Genomic DNA, 19,456 nt, shown 5'->3' with positions numbered 1-19,456 from the left:
GATGCAATGATATTAAGGCAAATATGAATTCCTTCCAGAATCAGGGAGGGACAGTATTTTTTGTTTTGAGAAACCTCTTGTTATCATCTCCCAGTTATGCGAGCAGTTGTGGTATATTGTGGCTAATGGGGTACAAGGCTACTGAAGTACAGGGTTCAAAGCACTTGGGGCAAACCTTTGGCTGCTGTAAATTGTTACAACTCTCCTGAAGATGGTTTATGACCTATGCATCTGTGTTACACACAGGAGGCTTACTTTGAAAGCGATGGTAATCAGCACTTAGGTTGTCTATAAGAGCAGCAGAACCAAGTACTGAACAAGCATAGAAGAGGTTAAACTCTCATCCTAGTCTGTTCCCTCAATGTCAGGGTTAGGCAAGTCTGGGGACAAAAAAAATGCTTACCTCACTTCTGACAGCACTGCACCTTTGCTATGGGGTAAGTGGGACTTTATTTTCTGGGTTTCTGCCTGTTCTTTCCATTGATAGTCTTTATTGCAAATCAGGACAATGTTACTTTACTTCTTCCTATTGGTGACAAATTCCTTTATTTGCAGGCTCTGCAGAACTTGTCAAACCTAGTTTGTCTAGGAGTCATTAAATTTGCTGGCTGTGGAAAAATTGCCTTATTTAATAAGTCTAAGCAGCAGTAAAGTGAATTCTTTCATTGTGTGAAACTCTGGTATCTTCTTAGGTCTTCTCTACTTGCAAGACTTGCTAACGATTGTTACCCATTTTGTAATAACAGGGATTCAAAGGTTCCCCCTCTCATGGGGGGGGGGATAACCATGAATCCCTATTAACTTTTGGGGGATAACTTTGAATCCCTATTCTAATAACAGGGATTCAAAGGTTCTCCTTCCTCTCATAGAGATTTTCTTTCTACATGCTTCCTGTTGCCTCTGGTTAAACCCTAATGTGTTTTGATGTTTATATAGAAGTGTATGTATAATACTGTAGATATTCATTTATATCACTTGTACAAATTAGATCTGCAGGCAATCTACACATCGGACAGGAAGGGTTATCTTTGAAATAATTTATTTCCAGAATTTAGTAAATGTGTAAAGAGTCCTTACTCCAGGAAACACATAAAAATATTCTAGAAATTTCTGCCTTCAAGAGCTTACTGTTCAAAAAGATCTCCTTCAAAACCAAAGAACGGTACTTTTTTGAATGGAGATTCCGTGCTACCTGGAATGATATAGGCATATCAATGATATTTGGATGAACTTTATGTTCAATGGCAAGGAAACACCTACTGAAAGGACTGGCATTATGGTGGAGTCATCTAGTGGGGTCATTGGAATTCAGTGAGAATCTTTTTTTGGCAGTCTTGCGTTTTATGACAAATAGTACCTGAAAGATGTTACAAATGTTAAGGGAAGAAGTACTTGCCTTAGGCATGTTTTCTTTACTTTTGGATCCTCTTTTTTTTATTGCTTATCAAACTGTAGCATTTTTATTGATGCCCATAGTTATTGGGCATGAAAATAAGAAAGAAGAGCTAGTGGTGTTGGCCAACAGAATGACTGACTTAGAAGGCAAGGAAAAATACATGGTTCTTGAAACTGTGGCAATCAAAATTAAAGGAAAAAATGAAATGTATGTTTAATGAGCTTAGTCACAACTTAATGAACTTTGAATCATCAAGGAAGCTAGAACTGAGTCCTTCAAAAATGGTAATTTACTGTGCAAAAGATATCCTTTTCTCATCACAAAATGCGCACATGCTTGTCAGCGTTCACATTTGGTGATGAATGGTCTTTAGAAGATCTGTGTTAGTTAGATGTGATTTGTTGGTTAAATCACATTCTCTTTTCTTTGCTGACTGGCAGGACATGTAGCATACATCTCTCTCAGATTAAAAGAATAAACTCCTGCAAATAATTCTGCCAGAAAGCTCTGTCATGCAAATGTTTCTTGGCAACAAATGCATGCATGGAGTGGGAATGGCTGATGTAAACTCACATGAAAATTTGAATTCACACTGACAGTAGTGCTGTTATCTTACTTGTCTAACATTGTTAGGGGAGCAGTCTTTTTCAGTATGCCTTCTGCTGGGTGTATATAGAACTTCCTCCAATGTGGAATGAAGCATGGAAAAAGCAAGCAGATTTCAAAAAAGTTTAATATTCCCTTCATTAAGCTAATTTTCATATTACAAAATAATATGTTAACAAGAAATATCCCTGTGCAGAAGGGACATTAACGTCACAGAAACCAGCCTCCATACTTAACTTCTTTCTTTATCTGCAGCCTGTGTTCAATACAATGCGAGTTCGATGCACCAAACAAAATTCCTCCCATGTCTGTACCTCAAGCGTGAGCTGGAAATACCTCCCTGCTGAACACAGAGACAGTTCATTCTCCTGACTGTTGGTGCTCTGGAGCCTCTGCAAAGCTCCTAAGGAGAAGAACAGTGTACCTCAATTACAATGAGCACCTTTTGTCACTGGGCTGAGTGACAGGTCGTCACATGGTGATTATGCAGTACTTTGAACTTAAGAGCTGAACTAGCTAGCAGATGATGCGGAGCCTGAAGTCTTCTATCACTCTGCTTAGTCATTCAGCCCATTTCATTCATAACTTTACTTTTCTAGGGCAAAAGCCACTTCTTTGAAAATTCCTGTTCCTAAGCTGAAGTCTCCTAAAATGTTCATTCTAGCAGTTTGGAGAACAGTTTTGCAAAAAGCATGTTGAAAAAAAAAAAACAAAAGCTAGAGGATAAAGCACTGTTTTTCAACGCTAACTATCTTGTTTAATTTTAAAATATTTTATTTACGCAGAAATTGCATCCCTCTTATCAATTTGTGCTGCATGTGACACACACAAGTACTGATCCTACCTGGGACGTGTGCACACCCTCAATAAGGGGCTTCAAAAATAATATTAATAATTTTAAGTGTGTTTGAGGGTGTTTTACTTCTCTGGGGAGTATGTATTTTTAAACTCATCTCTTTTCAAAGACTTCTTTTTTTCCCTTCCTGCTTTGATCAGTCTTCTGTTTGCTGTTATAAAATGATCTTTCATTCACTCTTGCAATCAATTATGTATGGTTACTTTAAAATCAGTACAGGTCCCCCTCAGATTTCGAATCCCATAGCTGCTATTAGTTTACAACATGTAGTCACCTCATGAAGGCTGAAAAATGCTGCTCTCTGTGGATGTTCTCGATCGTTCCATCCTCAGAGAGTTTCTTCTCAAGGGGAGACTTGTCCAAAATAGGAACAGGCAGCCAGATGTGGCTTGGCACCAAACAGGGAATATCACTGATCCTAAGCAAGGTTATAATGTCCTGAGACCAGTGTACCATAATTGTCTTAAAACAATTAAGAAAATTCTTGACCACTCTAGCTTTTGCTGAAGAAAACAGACAATATATATAAAATTTTGCAATGTTTCTGAGAAAGTAATGAGCCATTTTATTTAAAAAATAGCTTGTCATGCAAGAAGCAATGTGAAAGACTTTGAATAATCAGTTATTATGTTCCTGTAATGCTTGACTGAAAAACGTGGCTTTTTCTTAGCTCTATAGTTCTTGATTAAAGGGGGCTTAGTATTATGTAAGCCTCTATTTCTAATGTAAAATGTTTCATATATTCTAAGGAAAGATTCTTGCAGGTACACTGTCAAAAGATGGAACAAACTAGCTTCTACTTTGGCAGAGATGCTTTTAAGATCAGAGAAGGGATTTGACTGTCACAGGGCTGCACAGTGTTAATAAATTCCACAAAAGGTTTTTTCCAGTCCAAGAGATAGTAAGACCTCTTTCCTAATGCCAAGCCTGCTGGTTCATTCTGAAATCTCAAAATTAAGCCAGACCTTTCTTTATAATTAAAGAAAAAAAAAAAGGGGAGGCTTACTCCTTGGGTCAGTACAAGTAAGTGCATCTAGGCATCAGAACCCACTAGAAATTCCAACCAGTGCAATGTACTGTGGTGCCAAAAAAGCCCAAAAGAGTTGCATAAAACTAAACATCACAGCTTACAGCAGGCTTAAGGGCAGCAGTGAAGCAAAGGTGGCATCATTTTTGATCTGTTTCTTGTTCCAGAAGAGAACTCCCTTTGAGTCATGCAGACCGCTGCCCTTCCCTGTGCTATGAGCGGCTGGATGTTTTGGGAAAGCAGAGGTGTTCTCTGCATGCTGGATAACTCCACAGAGGCACAGTATTTGCTAGTTGCATCCTTGGGGTATGCAGTTCTGTACCATGCTATGCTTCAGAGGCCCAATGGAACACAAAACATATGCATTTTTGAGGTCTTAATTACTGACAACATTCAGGGTACTTCAAATAAAAAAAAGGAGATAGCACTATAGTTTAATACTTTATTTAGACCTTGCTTTAGGAACACACTTGGCACAGGAAAGGAATTCAGCACCTGATGGCATAAAGAAGTAACCTTCACTTCGATGAAACTGGAAGGTTTTTAAAGGTCATAAAAAATGCACATACTTTCAAGGCCCTTTGTGTTGCCAGAATGCCTGAAAATGATGCCCCTTGCCAGTCAGATGCTCTCCTACTGCTTGCAAAGGAGACTCTGCTTAATGCCAGTTACCGAAAATAATCTCTTTTGGGTAGGCATCCTATGTGAACAGCCCCAAACTATTCCATGCATCTTAATGGAAAAGTGCTCTATTTCTCCTTAACAGGTCTTGGTAATTATAGTAGGTGGCAGGGCTTTACAAAAAAGGCCAACTGCACCAGTATTAGGGGCAGGATTCCTGCTGCTTGTGAGGTACTCTCAAAGACAAAGAAAAAATCTGAGATACAATATTTTTACACAATTAATATATAAATATTGCTTCCATTCTTCAGCTCTGATTTGTAACTGAATGATGATATTTATCTCAACCTCTTCCTAATTAGGTCTCCATACACCCAGACTGGTAGGCTGGAACCATATCCTGTCCCTATGATAAACTAGGGTGGGATTCACTGCTCCATGCTTAGTTTCTGTACAGGGAGGCATATTTCATGGGTTCAGCATGATGGCTGTTGTCTGAGACTAAAGTAAGAAAGGCTTTGTGGTGACAGTGAATTTCTGGGCTTCATGGCCCTAGCCTGGCTGTTAAGGTTTATGATGACACTGTAACTGAGGAGCAGACCCACTAGCTCACAAAGGCTGGAAACAAGGCAAGTAAAAGGGGGAGGGAGGAATGTGATGGCCATCTGTTAGGTTGCAAGTGACAGTGAGTATAAAAGGAACAGATTTGTAGAGGAAAGGGGCATTGGTAGCCATGCATCATTATCATCTAGGTGAAACCTTCCACTCCAGAAATCTCTAAATCTCTGCAATCTGGAAGAGACAGACTGGGGATAAGACTGGATGTGCTCGCCCTGTTCATATTCCCTTTGCCTGAGCATCTGCTGTCAGCAACAGGATCCTGTGCTGGATAGACCTCAGTTCTGCTATCCTGTCTTTAGGATAACCATTTTCACATTCCTGTGCTATGTTCATTCCTCAGCGGTCTCAGGACAGCTGAAGTTCCCGAAATGGTTTAGCTGCTGATACTTTCTGCAGGAATGAATTACCAGGATGTGTTTAGACTGTGAAGGCCACGATAGGCTATGGTATAACGTGAGTCTGTATAATTAGTTGTTACACTAAAATCCACCTGGAAGAGACATCTGGTATCTTGTAAGAGCTGTCTTGATGTCCCATGTTATAATGAAGTAAATCTTTGGTGCCCTGAAGTTATTTGCTAGGTTATTTGCTCCTCTTTGCTAGTTATCTGCTCCTATTTGCTAGTTATTTGCTCCTCTTATCCCCACACAGCCAGCTTTTCTTGTCTCATCAGTAAACTGCTGACTTGAGAACTGGGCAAGCTTTTTGCAATAAACAGTTTATTCAGCAAATGTTTTCTTCCTCTTCTCTTTATGAATTGCCTGCTAACAACTCCTGATATTGTTAAAGGTAGATGGTAACTAAGGGATTTTTCATTCATAAGTAGTTAGATTTTTCAAACATGGACAAATGTTTGAACATCTGTGATAGTGATCTTTGATAGCTATGTTTTTATATGTGCACTCACAGTGTAAGAGGAAAGAACTAAAAGACAATCACTCCTACTGTCATTTTTATGTAAATAAGGGTAATAGGAAATGGGCTGAATTGTTCAGTCCATTTAGATCTCAGACTTCTTTCTAGATTGTCATTTGCAGCATACAACTGTGCAGAAATGTCTCTGCTTAGTTACACACTGTGGCTTTGTGCCCTTTTCAGACTGTCTCCTGTGGATTCCTATCCCAGGCATCGCGGCACTTGAAAAGGATAGCTTTGTTCCCAGTAGGAGAGCACACACTTCGGTGCCCTGTCTCTTTGTATTATCAGTGAAAAGAAGTGCTTCTAGGGGGTAATTCCAAAGGCTCGTTGTGCAACACTGTTCTTCTACTGATTGTGTAAGGATCTGCACAGGTGCCACGTAGAGCCAGGTAATTGGAAATATTAGGCATACAAATATGTGACATGCTATGCTTGGGGCTTCTGTGTGGCCATCTGGGTCCTTTCAACTCTCAGAACATTGAGGCGTCCTCTGAGCACAGATGGGAAATGAAGAAAGAAGCTGTGTCCTTTTGCACAGCAGTCCAATGGTTTGGGTGCTTGTCCATGCGGGAGATGAGGATTATCAGCTCTCCTCAGCTATTGTCCCATTTGAACTCACTGCTTAAGAGACACCTCCGTCGTGATGATAAGAGCACAGTGTTGGTGGGTTTGACTGTCCCCATGCCCACAGTTCATTCTGGGCAGTGACCGAATTAGAAATGCAAGAATTGAAGGCTAGCAGGACCCTGTCCCCATAGCCTGGTATTCAGGCTGTTTTGGCAGTAGAGGAGATTTTCAAGGTATGGCTTTGCACCAAGGGCTATCCATCCATTTTGTCTGGGGTTGTCTGTGGAAAAGGCATACACAGCAGGAGAGAGAGAGAGAGAACAAGCACTGAACGTAGGACTCCCCACTTCTCTGTAGTTAATTGGCTGAGTGGACTTCTCCATGTCTGATGCCAGCCAGGGTTTAATGGAGGGGGGAATGGACACCACATGTCTTCAAAATACCTTAGCCTGTGATAAGTTAGTAATATTAGGTGTTTAGAAATATCCCCTTTGCTACTGCTGCTTCTGGAAGATAAGAAAAGGGTTTGTATTAACATAATTAAACATATGTCATGCCTTACAGTGTACTGCAATACAAAGGGAAACTATTTTTAAATTGCCTTTGAAAAATAATTCCAGTATTGTTATTACCATACCCTTGACATGACCATGCACAGAGACAACTATGGCGTAAGTTCTTCATGCTAAACAGAATGATTTGGGGTTTCAATTTCTTTTTTTTTCCCTAACATTCATTGAACTTTCTTATGGAAAATGAAGCAGCCCTACATATTTATTCCAATGACTTTCAAAACTAACAAGGCATTTTTGTGCTTTTACACTCAGCTTTTGATTCTCAGACACTAACATGCAGCCACATTATTTTATCCACAATCAGTGAGAAAACCGTTAAGATAAACGGTGTTTTCTGCATAGTGGAAGATTTGTTTATCTATGCTGAATAGTGACAGAGTATACACTTTTTTTAAGGTAATTGGTAAACCAATTAAGACTATCAAGAGTTATATCCAAGTCCTTACGTATTTATAGACATATATGGCAATCTCCCAGATCAGAGGTTTTTCAAAGGTCTGCAAATATTTCCACAGGTTACCCAGTCTTTTCAGTCTTGGAAGCACATTGTGTATTAATGCTGTTATGATGGAGTTCTTTGAGTCAAATCAGAAGTCTCTAAAGGCCTCTCTTTCAATGTTTATCATTACCTATTATTTATAATTCTTCCAAAACTATGGATTTGCTTTGTAGATAGATGGGGACAAATCCTGTGACCTACACGGGTAAAAGTAAGTACCTCAAATTAGGGAAAACAGGGGCCTTTAAGATACTCCCAGTTTCTCACTACAGGTATATATGTCCTGGCACTGCCACACCACGCAGAAGCTACTGCAGATGTGGCAGACAGCTGGTCTTATCCTGATATGTTGAACTATCTTAAATATACAGATATGTCAACAAGTTCTCAGAAACAGAGAATTAAACACATGACTTTTCCTGTCCTTATCCCCACTGCCATTTTCAAAAGGAACACGAGACTGGAAACAATCATCAAAATGAAAGAAAAAGGGAACTTGTCACACCCCCTCCCCTTGTAGAAATCTGAAATTGTGTTGAAGCTGTAAGGTAGAGGAAGCTTAGTGCTACTGCTAAGGAGCAAGGACAGAAGGAAAGCTTCTGGGTAATGGTCTTGTTCCAGAAAGGACTCAAGTGCTGGGCTGGTGGGCCAAAGGGTTGCAGGTTGAAAATGGAACCTTTTTCTTCTGTGCGGAAAAGGGGCAGCTTGAGGCAGGACACAGGTTATGGTTCTGCATCATTGCTGAGAAGATACTTGTGAAGGAAGACATGCAGCCTTTGCCCTGACTTAAGTGAGGCTTTTGATGGGAAACCGTGCAGGTCTGAGGGAACTGCCCTCTTGTACAGCTGTATCTGCAGCCACCTGGCTGGTGTGCAGTGGCTCAGCTGGGAGCGAGGCCTCAATGAGTGAGTAGAGTTCATGAGGGGAGCAAGAACCACAGGAGAAAGGTGAGCATGACTCACCAGTGTTACTGCCCTGTGCTCTGGTGGCTTGCAGATCATCAGTGTTAACCTGACCTCCCAAAAGACCTTTTGACATTTCCAAAGATTCTTGTTCTTAAATCCCTGTGGGGAGGGGAAAAAGATCTTGAAAATGCTGATATTGCATCTTTTCATATCTGTTCAAGAGGAAAACAAACACTGAAAGAGAGGGTTATGCTTCATGATGCAAAACTCATTTCCATGTGGACTCAGCCTGTACTTTCAGCAACTGTCTTAGCTGTACATGGAGAGGACAAGCCCTTCCACCTGGACAAATGAGTTGTAAGGAAACTCTGAAATGTCCTTGTCTTTGTTTTCTCATTTTTATTTCCATCGAGGAAGGCAATATCTACACTAGAGTTCGTCAAGAAGAACCAATGTTTTATCTTTAATATAAAGCTGACCAGGATGAAATCAAATGATCGTGCTGATATTAAATTTTGGACCTTTGTGATTACAGACCCGTAAATTAAAATTTATTCTGTTTTCAACATGTGGCTTCTGACCACATGTATTTTAAACATACCTAGTATTTCCTTCTCCTACAACCCTATTTCTTTATTCCTCCGTTTCTTCTCTTTAATCATTATATTATATTTTATCTTATTGACAATACTTTCCTAGTGTGGAACTCTGCACTATGGTACATGACAGTTTTAAGAGCAGCAACAAGAAATTAAATAATTGTAATATATGAAAATATATCTAATATAATCACTGCAGTAAAATTGATGCACAGAGTAATACTGGCATCCAGGTTATGCTGCAGGAGAGAAAAATTATTAGGCAGAAAGAAAATTACAATACTTTACTAGTTAGTGAGGAACAAAACAGAATATGATATAGGATTTCTTACAGAAAACAATTAGAGATTCTCTCTGACCAATGTAGCAAAAGAAGTTCCCTTTTAAAGACTTGTTATGAGACACGTCAGCCTTCCACCTAATGGTACCTAGTTAGCTATGTCTGAGCCACTGCTTTTAGGCCAACTAGGAAGACACGTGTATATTAATATATATTTGCATACATCCTATGACTCAGAGAACAGCTTCTTTTTTTCTGATGCAATAATTGAACTAATATGTTTTTCATCTATTGAGGTGTGTTGTCCAGTGCACTCATGGGATGGATGCTGGGAAGACCCATTATAGTGTACATTTTCTTTCATTCCTGTCACAGAAATGAGGAATGCCAGAATTGAGATCAGTAAAGCTATGGATTTCATGCATGTGTATAGCCCTGACTAACATGTATAGGTAACACTTTAAACAATTTCCATTTGAAACTGTGCTTTTGTTGTAGGTGACCTGCCTGGCATCCACAGTGAGAAGCCAGTAGAAAATGTAACTGCAGGGGTGATCCTTCATCCCATGTTGACCTGGTGTTGCCTTTAGTGAAAAGGGCACCATGCACAGCAGCTTTCTGCTGCTGTAAAGAGGCTCTGGTGAGAAGGAGCAACTTCTTTGTAGAAACTACAGGCAGTACTTAATGTAGCAAAACAAAACAGCTCATACCAGAATTATATTTGCTTTTACTAAATATTGCCCTGTTAGAGGTAGATGGCCCTGTGATAGGAGCATCTACCCACATGGCATTCTAGTTATTCACTACTTGTATTTAATGTTCATGCTGACGTACAACCATTGTGAAAGTACATGTTTGCTGCCAAAATGATTTTTTAAAAAAATAAGAAATCAGCTCACTATACTGATAGAAGTCACTGGCTAGCTGCCCTTTCAGAAAGATCCTTTGAAGCTGTAAATTTTTCTCTACAGAAACTTCTAGAACTGTAGACAAAACATTTGTTTTCACTTGCTGAGTTAGCTGGAAATGAGGGAGGGTAAAGAAGAGTGACTGTGATTTCAGAAAGCAACTGAGTCAAGTATTTCTGTTCCGACCAATGAGCAGAACCTAAGAGGTAAAACTCTTAAGGAAGCCCTGGCTGCTTCAGTGAATTATGAAGATCAGCTCTGTTCTCACATGACCATTCAAAAATATGGAGTAAATATGAGCCCTTTATTGCGCATTGAGAAACAGCAGCACTTGTTCCCTCAGCTTAATTTTATATTCTTTATTTTGGTGTCAAATACTGAAACTATGTACATTTTTCTGTGCACCCAAGTGCTTGTGCTCAATTTCAGACCACAATGTGAGGGTATCCATCTACAAATATGATTTGCACATCACAGCACATGTATAAAAATGTGCAGGCTTTCAAAACCTGGTTCCAGGTGTTTACTGTGCAAGAAAATAGATTTTTGCTTGTAAAGTTCATGTCTTAAAAAGCTGGTTGTAATAATTGGCTAGACACTAGATGCATGTAATAAGGCCTCATCCAGCAAAGAACCTGAGTATGTTTTTAATTTTAAGCAGAATACAAAATCTCTGTCACTGCAGTGGGAATGACCTTGTTTAACATTAGTACCATACTAACTAACTTGCTATGTAATTTGCTTACCTGGTACATGTGATCATTTTAATATTTAGAAGTATGTTAACATTCTGGTTTAGAACAACCCATCTCATTCAGCCTCTAAAAATGAAATGCCTTTTTAAAATCTTATTTGTTTTCCTAACCTAATTAGTAGAGACCCTTCAAAACAAATAAAGGAAAAAGTATGCTATTTTATGCACTACTTTATGCATCAATGAGTAAATTGGAGTGAATGCCATGAGCTAATTTAAAATATGACTTCATTTGAACTAAAACGTCTCAGTAAATTGAGAAAAATCTCAGACTGATCTTTTAATAAAATCACATAAAAAATTGATAAATCTAATATTTACTTCACTTTTATTTGTGGTTGTTTATTTCTCATGTTTCTATGGAAAGAGGGTCTTTCCCTCCCAACCTCCCAAGCAATATTGCTTAGAGTTTACTCAGTGGGATGTGTCACTGATAAAGCATAAATCAGCAGCTGCTAAAGCAGGAAGGAAATGCTAAAGCCGGGCTAGTGTTCCCTCAATAGCAACAGTGACACCAGATACTATCTTGGTTTGTTGTACTGGAGATCTGTGGTAAGATAAAGAAAATAAATCTCTTTTGGACATGGGAGAGAACACTGTGGCTTTTTCCAAAGAGCTGCTGGGCTAAAACCTCTATCTGCCAACAAATCAGCAAACATTAATTTGGCCCGTCCACAACCCATCACATAAGGGTTGTTGCTCTTAGCTAAAAAATGCAGCGCTCCCTCCTGCAAAGTGAGTGCTAAGGGAGAGGGAGGAGGGTAGAAGCAAATGTGCCCTGATTCAAGTCTGTTTATTGACACCATGAAGATCATGGGAGAAGAAACTGTTCCTGCAACCATTTATTTAGAAGCCATGATGTCGGCAGATAAATTTCTTTTTCTCCTTGTGTTGTTGAAGGCAAGTTTGTGATTAGCCATGCATTAAATAACAAATGACTGGTAGAAGATTATGCCTACAATTTTGAGTGAAATCAGAGGATGTTGTTGGTCTGATACTTGTGCAGTAAGGCCAGATATTAAGGCTACTGTGAATCAGAGACGCATATGAGACTGTCATTTCTGTGGATTGCTGGAAGCTCCCTATACTGCAAATGAGTCAAATACAGGAGAGGAGATTCGAATGCAGCAAAACTTGTCTTGGCTTCGTAGGCTGTGTTAGGCTGAACAACAGTCAGGTTTAGGCTGGACATTTTCTGACCACTTTCTACACAGTATTTTTCATTAATTAAAAAGTGGCTTTGAAATTGAATATGTATATTCTCCAGCAGCTTCATTTTATTAAGAGGCCTGTGGTTAGATAGTTGATCTGATACCAGCGCTTCAGGACAGCCATTGCTGGCTGGCTGTCACTTCCTCCCTCGCCAACCCAATTAGTTCAGATCTGTTGGAGATGCTGCATGGATCCTGCTACCTTCGAGTGTCCTGAGGAGCGCTGATTTGCGTGTAACAAGGATAGAGGGCTTTGGGGAGGAGGGGGTATTTTATATTTGTCAGTATTGTCATTATTTTGCTCTAACTAGGGTTGAAATGGAGAAGAAAGGCTGGTGGATTTGAGGACGCAAGTATGTAATTTTATATGTTAAAAGTGGTAGCTGAGTATTTAACAAGATACTGAGTGATATCACTTGCAAAGCTGCTTAACCGAATTGCTGTCCATTACTTACTTCTCTACCTCCATGCTATTGTTTATATGTCTTTTCCAGCAGCTGCAGTATTTTTCCTTTGTCCCCAGAATTCTCTTCTGGGGAAAATCCTAGCCTCCCACCTCTGAGGCCATCTGCAGATTTCCCTAGGCTGCTATTATATGAATAATCAGCTGTCTCACTTAAGAAATTCTCTTTGTTCTACATCATTAGATGCTGACTCCTGCTGCTGCTGTGACAGATCACTTTACAGGAATCTACAAGGGGAGCTGTCTCTGATGTTAACAGTGGGTCTTTGCTGTGGAACAAAAGAATATGCTGGGGCAAGCATGAGGTGGTTTGAATTTATAATATTTTAACATTGGGAAATAAAAAAGGCTGAAGCTGGTGTATGTATACCCATTTGACATCTGTATTTCCAAAAAGTGAAGAAGGGTCTTTAAAATAGGGTTGAGTCATTTTGTGCCCAGGAATATAATTCATAGCTCTCGTCAAGGTGGTGGTGAGGTAGTCAGTTGGTGAGGGGAGGGGCAAGATACAATGGGCTAGGAGGGAATTCAAAACAAGACAGCTTATTATGGGCAGACTGTAGAAGGAAAATGCTTCTGTTAAAAGCATGAGTAATGGCCACCAGTGAAGGCACAGTAATGGACTAAACGACCTGAAGGTTTCTTCTTCCACCGTGGCCTTTTTGTTGTGAAGTCCTTTCCTAGATACCTCCCTGACCGCTGCAGCGGTGCCTTTTCCTGTCTACTCTTGCCATAGAGATACCTTTCTTTACATGGAAAGGGTGTGTTTTCAAAACTTCCTCCTTTCTTTGCTTATGTTGAAAGAACACTGAAATGGGCAAATCTTGTGCCTATTTACATATGCAGACAGGTTTGAAACTGTGATCTGCTAGCCTATGTTTTTGTTCTGCAGTGTTTTTAAACAGCAACCATTACATACTAGTGTGACCTCCTTCAAAATGGACTGCAGTACAGGAGTGCTTCCTAGACCATGGCATGCCATCAGCTTGGCATGTGAGAACGTATGGTGTCCTGTGGCTGAAACGTGCTGTCCATGCTCTTTTTGTCCTAATGTTTTTTTTCTGTCTTGAGACTTAATTCGTCCTTTGTGTGTCAGTGTGTTTTATTTTAGCCTGGTTGTTCCTGTAGTGCTGTGTCATTTGTAACGATGCGTCTTCTCTGTTTTCACATTTTGGAGTTAGTTTTGTAGGTGGTATGGTGAGAGGATGCTCATGGCATGGCAGCACATGTTCACCTGAATGAGGGACTCGCCAGTGATGACTCTGCATCATTGCTGATAGCAGAGAATATTGTTGATTCATTCTAGTTAGCTTTAAATCAGCCCATGTTCTATCTAAAGCTGCTTGGTTTGAAGAAAAATTGGTTCTGCTAGGGGGGGAAAAAATTAAGTAGCTTTATTCAATGTGTATGTTCCCTCACTTGAAAGCCCCTTGTCTGGATTTTGTACCGTACTGTCACAAACCGCATCAATCTCTTCAATTTCTTCAGAAGGAAGAGAGGATTTGCAGGTTAACCAGCTGGAAACGCAAATATGGATAAAACCAGACATACAGAAGACAGATGTGGACTTTTCAGAAATTCTTAATGCAATACAAGAAAGTAAGTTATTCCTTGGATGCAAAATTGGGTTTATGGTAGAAGAATCAATTGAGATTCATTGAAATTATAACTGAAGGAACATACAAAATGGTGAACTGAATGATAAGTGAGTATGTATTACTAAAATCTCAAGAGAAAGTTCAATGGGTTATTGAAGGCCAGTAAGATATCTTTTACTATCAGAGAAGTCACAGTAAGATTTGAATTATTATGTGCCTAAGGATTCTAGCAGTATACATGTTCTATGCAGAAATAATCAGAAATATTAAGATTCCTGTTACTTTAATCCATTCTTTACACTCTTGAATGGCTGTGTGGACTAATAATGTCGTGCAAATGCTGCAGTCTGGCTTCTAAGACTGGATTTGAACTTCCAGCTGTTCCAAAGTGTTGGGGTACATTCACATTTTTGCAGCTGGTAATTTTGGGGAGCAGAAGTGATGAGCTTGTCACAACTGAAGGCCTGCATATCTTAGATACCAGATGAAACCATCTCTTTTCACATGCAGTGTGCTGTGGACTAAGAATTGATTAGTCCACCCTTCTTAAATATAATGGCAGAATGATCTTAAGACTTGTGCTAGAAGAAATACTACTCTTGTTAACAACAGCGGAAGACACCCCCCCTACCTAAAACTGATGCAACTCTGGAATCCAAAAGAATCTGGAATTTCAGTGGGAATTTTCCATAATAGATTGAAAACTCTTATGAAGGCTAAGAATCAGAATGCATGGCATGGCTTCCTGATTTCCCTCTTTTCCAGTTTTATTTTAAATTGAGTGTTCCGTGTAGCAATTTTCTAAAGTGAGAAACAGCAACTTACATTCTTGAATGATAAAAGATGTATAAGAATGGGTAACACCCTGCACTCCTGATTTTTGCCATATGAATAAGGAACCATACAGTGGTAGGATCAGGTCGTTTGGTGGTGGTATTGGTTTGGGGGTGGAAGGAAAATCCTCAGGTTAGTTTGATGACGGAGGTAATAATTTGAAATTGAATCAGCTCATTATTTAAGCTGTAGGTTTAGAATGAACCCTGTGTTTTGTAACTTAAGAAGCTTTTCCCATCAGGAAATCTTAATATGAGATTTTGCTTTCTCCCCTCTTCTCCACACCCTCACAGCCCAGATATAGGCCTGGAGGCAGCTGGGATGTGGACTGTAGAGGCTGAAAAGGCACTACAGTCTTTCAGAGGCTGAATAGACAAGATAGATAAACAAGGACAAGCAAATTCAAGTTGGGAAGAGACCATATTGGAATACAAGAAACAGTTATCTTCTCCATTTCAAGCACATGGCTGAGGAGAATAAAAATTGATGATTTGTTTAAAACAATTAGATGTTAAGATCAGATTTATTAACAGTGTTTGACCAAGGCATCTTCTTTTTAAAATGGCCATATCTCAACTTCCCTTGGTACTGTGTCATATTTCAGTATCATACTCTCTGATTATATCCCTGTGCTGAATAACCCCAGATTTACATTCAACAGGGCACAGGTTTGCTTGTAACCTCAAATGTTAAAACTTCTAGGCCTAGTGGCCATGAAGAAGGCATACATCTGACTTGAACATAGGGGTTTGCAAGGAAGGTATCAAGATCTGAATTCATTGTCTAAGCTCCCTTTGTGATCAACAGAATGTAACTAGCATGTCTACAGCCCAGTTTGTCTCCTTTTAAAGTAGGTGTCTAACACAGATTAGATGACTGCAACTTAGAAGTGGCTATTTGCCTCTGTTGCCTGCAGATGGAATTTAGGGAGACAAGCTAACTTGAATCACTACCACAGCTTAGACATAAACATCTGCACTGTGGATGTGTAAATGTAGGTGGATCCTACCCTAAATAAAACACATATCTGCAAGTGATTAATGGATATAAACTGAATAGAAGTAGGCTCTCAAATTGTTTTAGCAATTTGAATATAGTTTCAACACTAAATAGCATTAAAAAAATAGTCTTTTAAGAATTAACATTTTGATTTATAGATTATTTTCGAGCCATTTGAGAAGGATGCGGCTTTTATGGCCTTGGAGACAGTGTTTTTTCTTTATCCAGACCAGGCACAGTTGCTGCTGGGAAGTTAATCTGTATGTCCTTCAGCTACATTTTCTTCTGGAAAGACAAGAGGATTTCTATGACTGTACAACTCAGTTTGCAAAGGCTTGTTATATATCCAGGGGAGTGTCTTGTCACCTGCAGTCTGTTGTGAATATCAAATAATTAGGATAAACATGCCTAAATATTCTTTCTAGGGTGGTTGCTCTGAATAGTCATTGTTACTTTTATTCCCAGTTGTTGTTAGCATTGAATGAAAATTTAAAAAGGCTAATGATGCTTTTAAAGACCACATATTTTTTTCTTGCTAACAGGAGTTTCCTGAGCATTTCCCTATTCAGGAGGTGCCTTGTGCAACTTTAGCTAGCTGGTATGTCTTTCTGTTTGGTAGACTGCCAAAAGTGATCATGCAATAGCAGAGTTCAGGGGGATTTTTAATTTAGTTACTTAAAACAAACATTTTGCTCTAAAGCGACTTTTTCTTTTACCCTGCTGAATCTCTTAGACTGCAACTGAAGATAAAGATTTACCATCTCCTTATTTACTTTTATGTGAATATACTACTATTATAAAAGACTTAAAAGTCATTTCTATTGCATCAGAGCTAAATTCTGCATTTAAGTACCATAGTTCATGGTAGCGTCTTAGACACGTTTCTAAAGATTTCTGGAAAGTCTTTTATAAAACAGTTTCTTCTTGACCGCATGATATTCAGAAATTATCTGTAGTCTACCAGAGACAGTCCAGAAACAATAATTACTAATCTGAAAATGGCTATAGACACACACTGTAAAACAGGGGATTATTGCGCTGGGTGTAAAATTGTGAAATAGGGTGATGCATTTGACCTAAACCAAACTTGTAAACTAGACAGCGGAGGTGTCAAGGATCTGCATGAACTATCTGTCAGATATAAACCAGAATTCCCTATTGTTGCCTACTCACAGCCTGTACCCATGCCACAGCCCCAGCCAGGAGCAGAGCAGCCGGGGGGCACTGGGGACAGCCCCGGCCTTGATCATTGGGTACCTCCCTGGTGCAGCAGGGCCATGGCTGGGCAGGGCAGGGCTGTGGGGAGCTGGAGACCAGCACTCCTGCGGCATCACTTGGGCAGGGGCTGACAGTCCTGGGGACCTGAAATGAGGTCCTGGGGGGCTGAAATGGGGTCCTGGGACCTGGGCAGGGTGGAGGGAGCCCTGGGGGTCCAGGCAGGGACAGTCAGGGCTGGGGGTGCCCTCAGGGCTACGGCAAAAGCTAGCAAAGGCTTTCATGGCTGTTTCCTATTTATTACACTGAAAAGATGGACTTCTTGTGGAAAAGCAGTAAATAGTTTTATTTAAAAAAAAAAAAGCTCAAATTTCAAGCTTTTTTCATGAATTCCTGAAATTTACTTCAATGTATGAAACTTATTTTTATCACCATTGCAGTAAAGTCAAAATTCTAAGAAATCTCTGGATTTTTAGAATATTTTTCACAATCCAATTTTTATTGATTTTCAGTAGATTTAGTAAAAAATAATTTTATTCTCTCATTCTAATCCTTATAATCTGGAAGCCAGAAATCAGTGAGTTTCCTGAGACAGGGTTGCTGATCCACCATGTAGTTACTGAATTTAGCATTTAACATGATAAAAAGTTCTGGGCTGCATGGTATCTGTAGGATGGCCTCCTTGAAGCACAGGTTTGTAAATTGTATCTGCCAGCCTTACTGAGTGCAGAAATATGTTTGTATCAAAAAATCCAAATAGATGCTGTAAAAGCATAACAAAAAAACCCAAGATGCAGAAAGGTTCTTGTATTTTTCATACTTGAATTTTTCTGCTTTGCAAGTCTCTGCAAAACAGGTGTTTTCCACTCAGGATTTTTATTAAGGGGTATTCTCCAATATTGGTACTTCTAAACCCAATCATTTTTTCCACCACAGTTAACATGTGGAAATGCTCTATACTTATTATAAACATTGCCAGTAAGAAGTTTTAAGGAAATTCACTCTTCAATGTTACTGACAGGCCTAAAAGCTTCCAAAGAGCAGTTTCTGGAATATCGATCTTCAGCTTGCATTATCCAAAGCTAGATTATAATCGATGGCTTGGTGAGACAATTGGTAATAAAATAACAATTAATTAACAGAAACATGATCTCTGAGCATGTTTCCATCTTGCCACACAAAAACATAGTCAAGTCCCATTTTTTACTGAAAATTCTTATTTTTAAGCACCTCAGTTTTTGAGCGTCCATCTTCAGAAGGTTAAGGGGGTTATCTCAACTTTGAGCCCTACCTAAATCAGCCTCTTGGTCCAAAGTGGCTTGTGGACCCACTGAGATTATGTACAGATTTTCACTCAGAATTTCCCAGCATTCAGTTTTCAGAATATGTCATTCCTACTATATTTGCGATAAAAATATTTGTATATCCACATTTTTTCATCTCCTCAAGGGATTCTGAATTATCAAGTCATTTTGATTTTTTTCCACAAAATGGAACATGAGGGGGAGAAAAGAGCTTGCATATTTAAGCTGATCTAAAACCAGAGGGGGAATTCTTAGTAACTCCTGTAGCAATATACATGCTGCTCTGTATTGCTGTTAAATTTCACTGCTTAAAAAGACATGACTATACACTAGCACCAGTCTGTCTCCCAAATAGCATATATATGATAAAATTATTATATATCATTCTGTTAAGTTCATTTGTGGATATATGCACATCATGATCTGAAGGGAACAGAAAAGATGGAGGCCTGATTATGCCTTTAGCAACATTTGGCAGCATAGGTGTTCAAGTCCATTGGAGTGGAGTGGCTGTGCTAGCTACAGGCAGCAGGAGAGTTGGCTGGGAAGTATCATCACCATTATTAAAGTAAAGCAAACAGGATTTGCTTTTTAAATTATTTATTTAGTTTTGTGGAATGGTATTTTATGATTTTTTTAAGCGTCCAGTGAGACTTGGGGTAGAAAAATGTTCCCAGCCCCATGTTTAGTTTCAGTGACG

The 19,456-nt window shown here is 39.3% G+C and overlaps 1 protein-coding gene across 1 annotated transcript in view; it reads left to right on the top strand.

Moving 5' to 3' along the window:
• ANO4 (anoctamin 4) overlaps window positions 1-19,456 on the top strand; it is a gene marked incomplete at both ends in the record, with an annotated part of 130,238 nt that overhangs the window by 3,126 nt on the left and 107,656 nt on the right. Inside the window, one exon of the mRNA XM_082309716.1 lies at window positions 14,295-14,405. Within this exon, the coding sequence (XP_082165842.1) occupies window positions 14,295-14,405 (111 nt within the window). The remainder of the gene's footprint in view (window positions 1-14,294; window positions 14,406-19,456) is intronic.

This window comes from Platalea leucorodia (assembly GCF_965183815.1).
Source record: "Platalea leucorodia genome assembly, chromosome: 4".
NCBI lineage: Eukaryota > Metazoa > Chordata > Aves > Pelecaniformes > Threskiornithidae > Platalea > Platalea leucorodia.
This window is presented reverse-complemented; position numbering and strand designations above follow the sequence as displayed.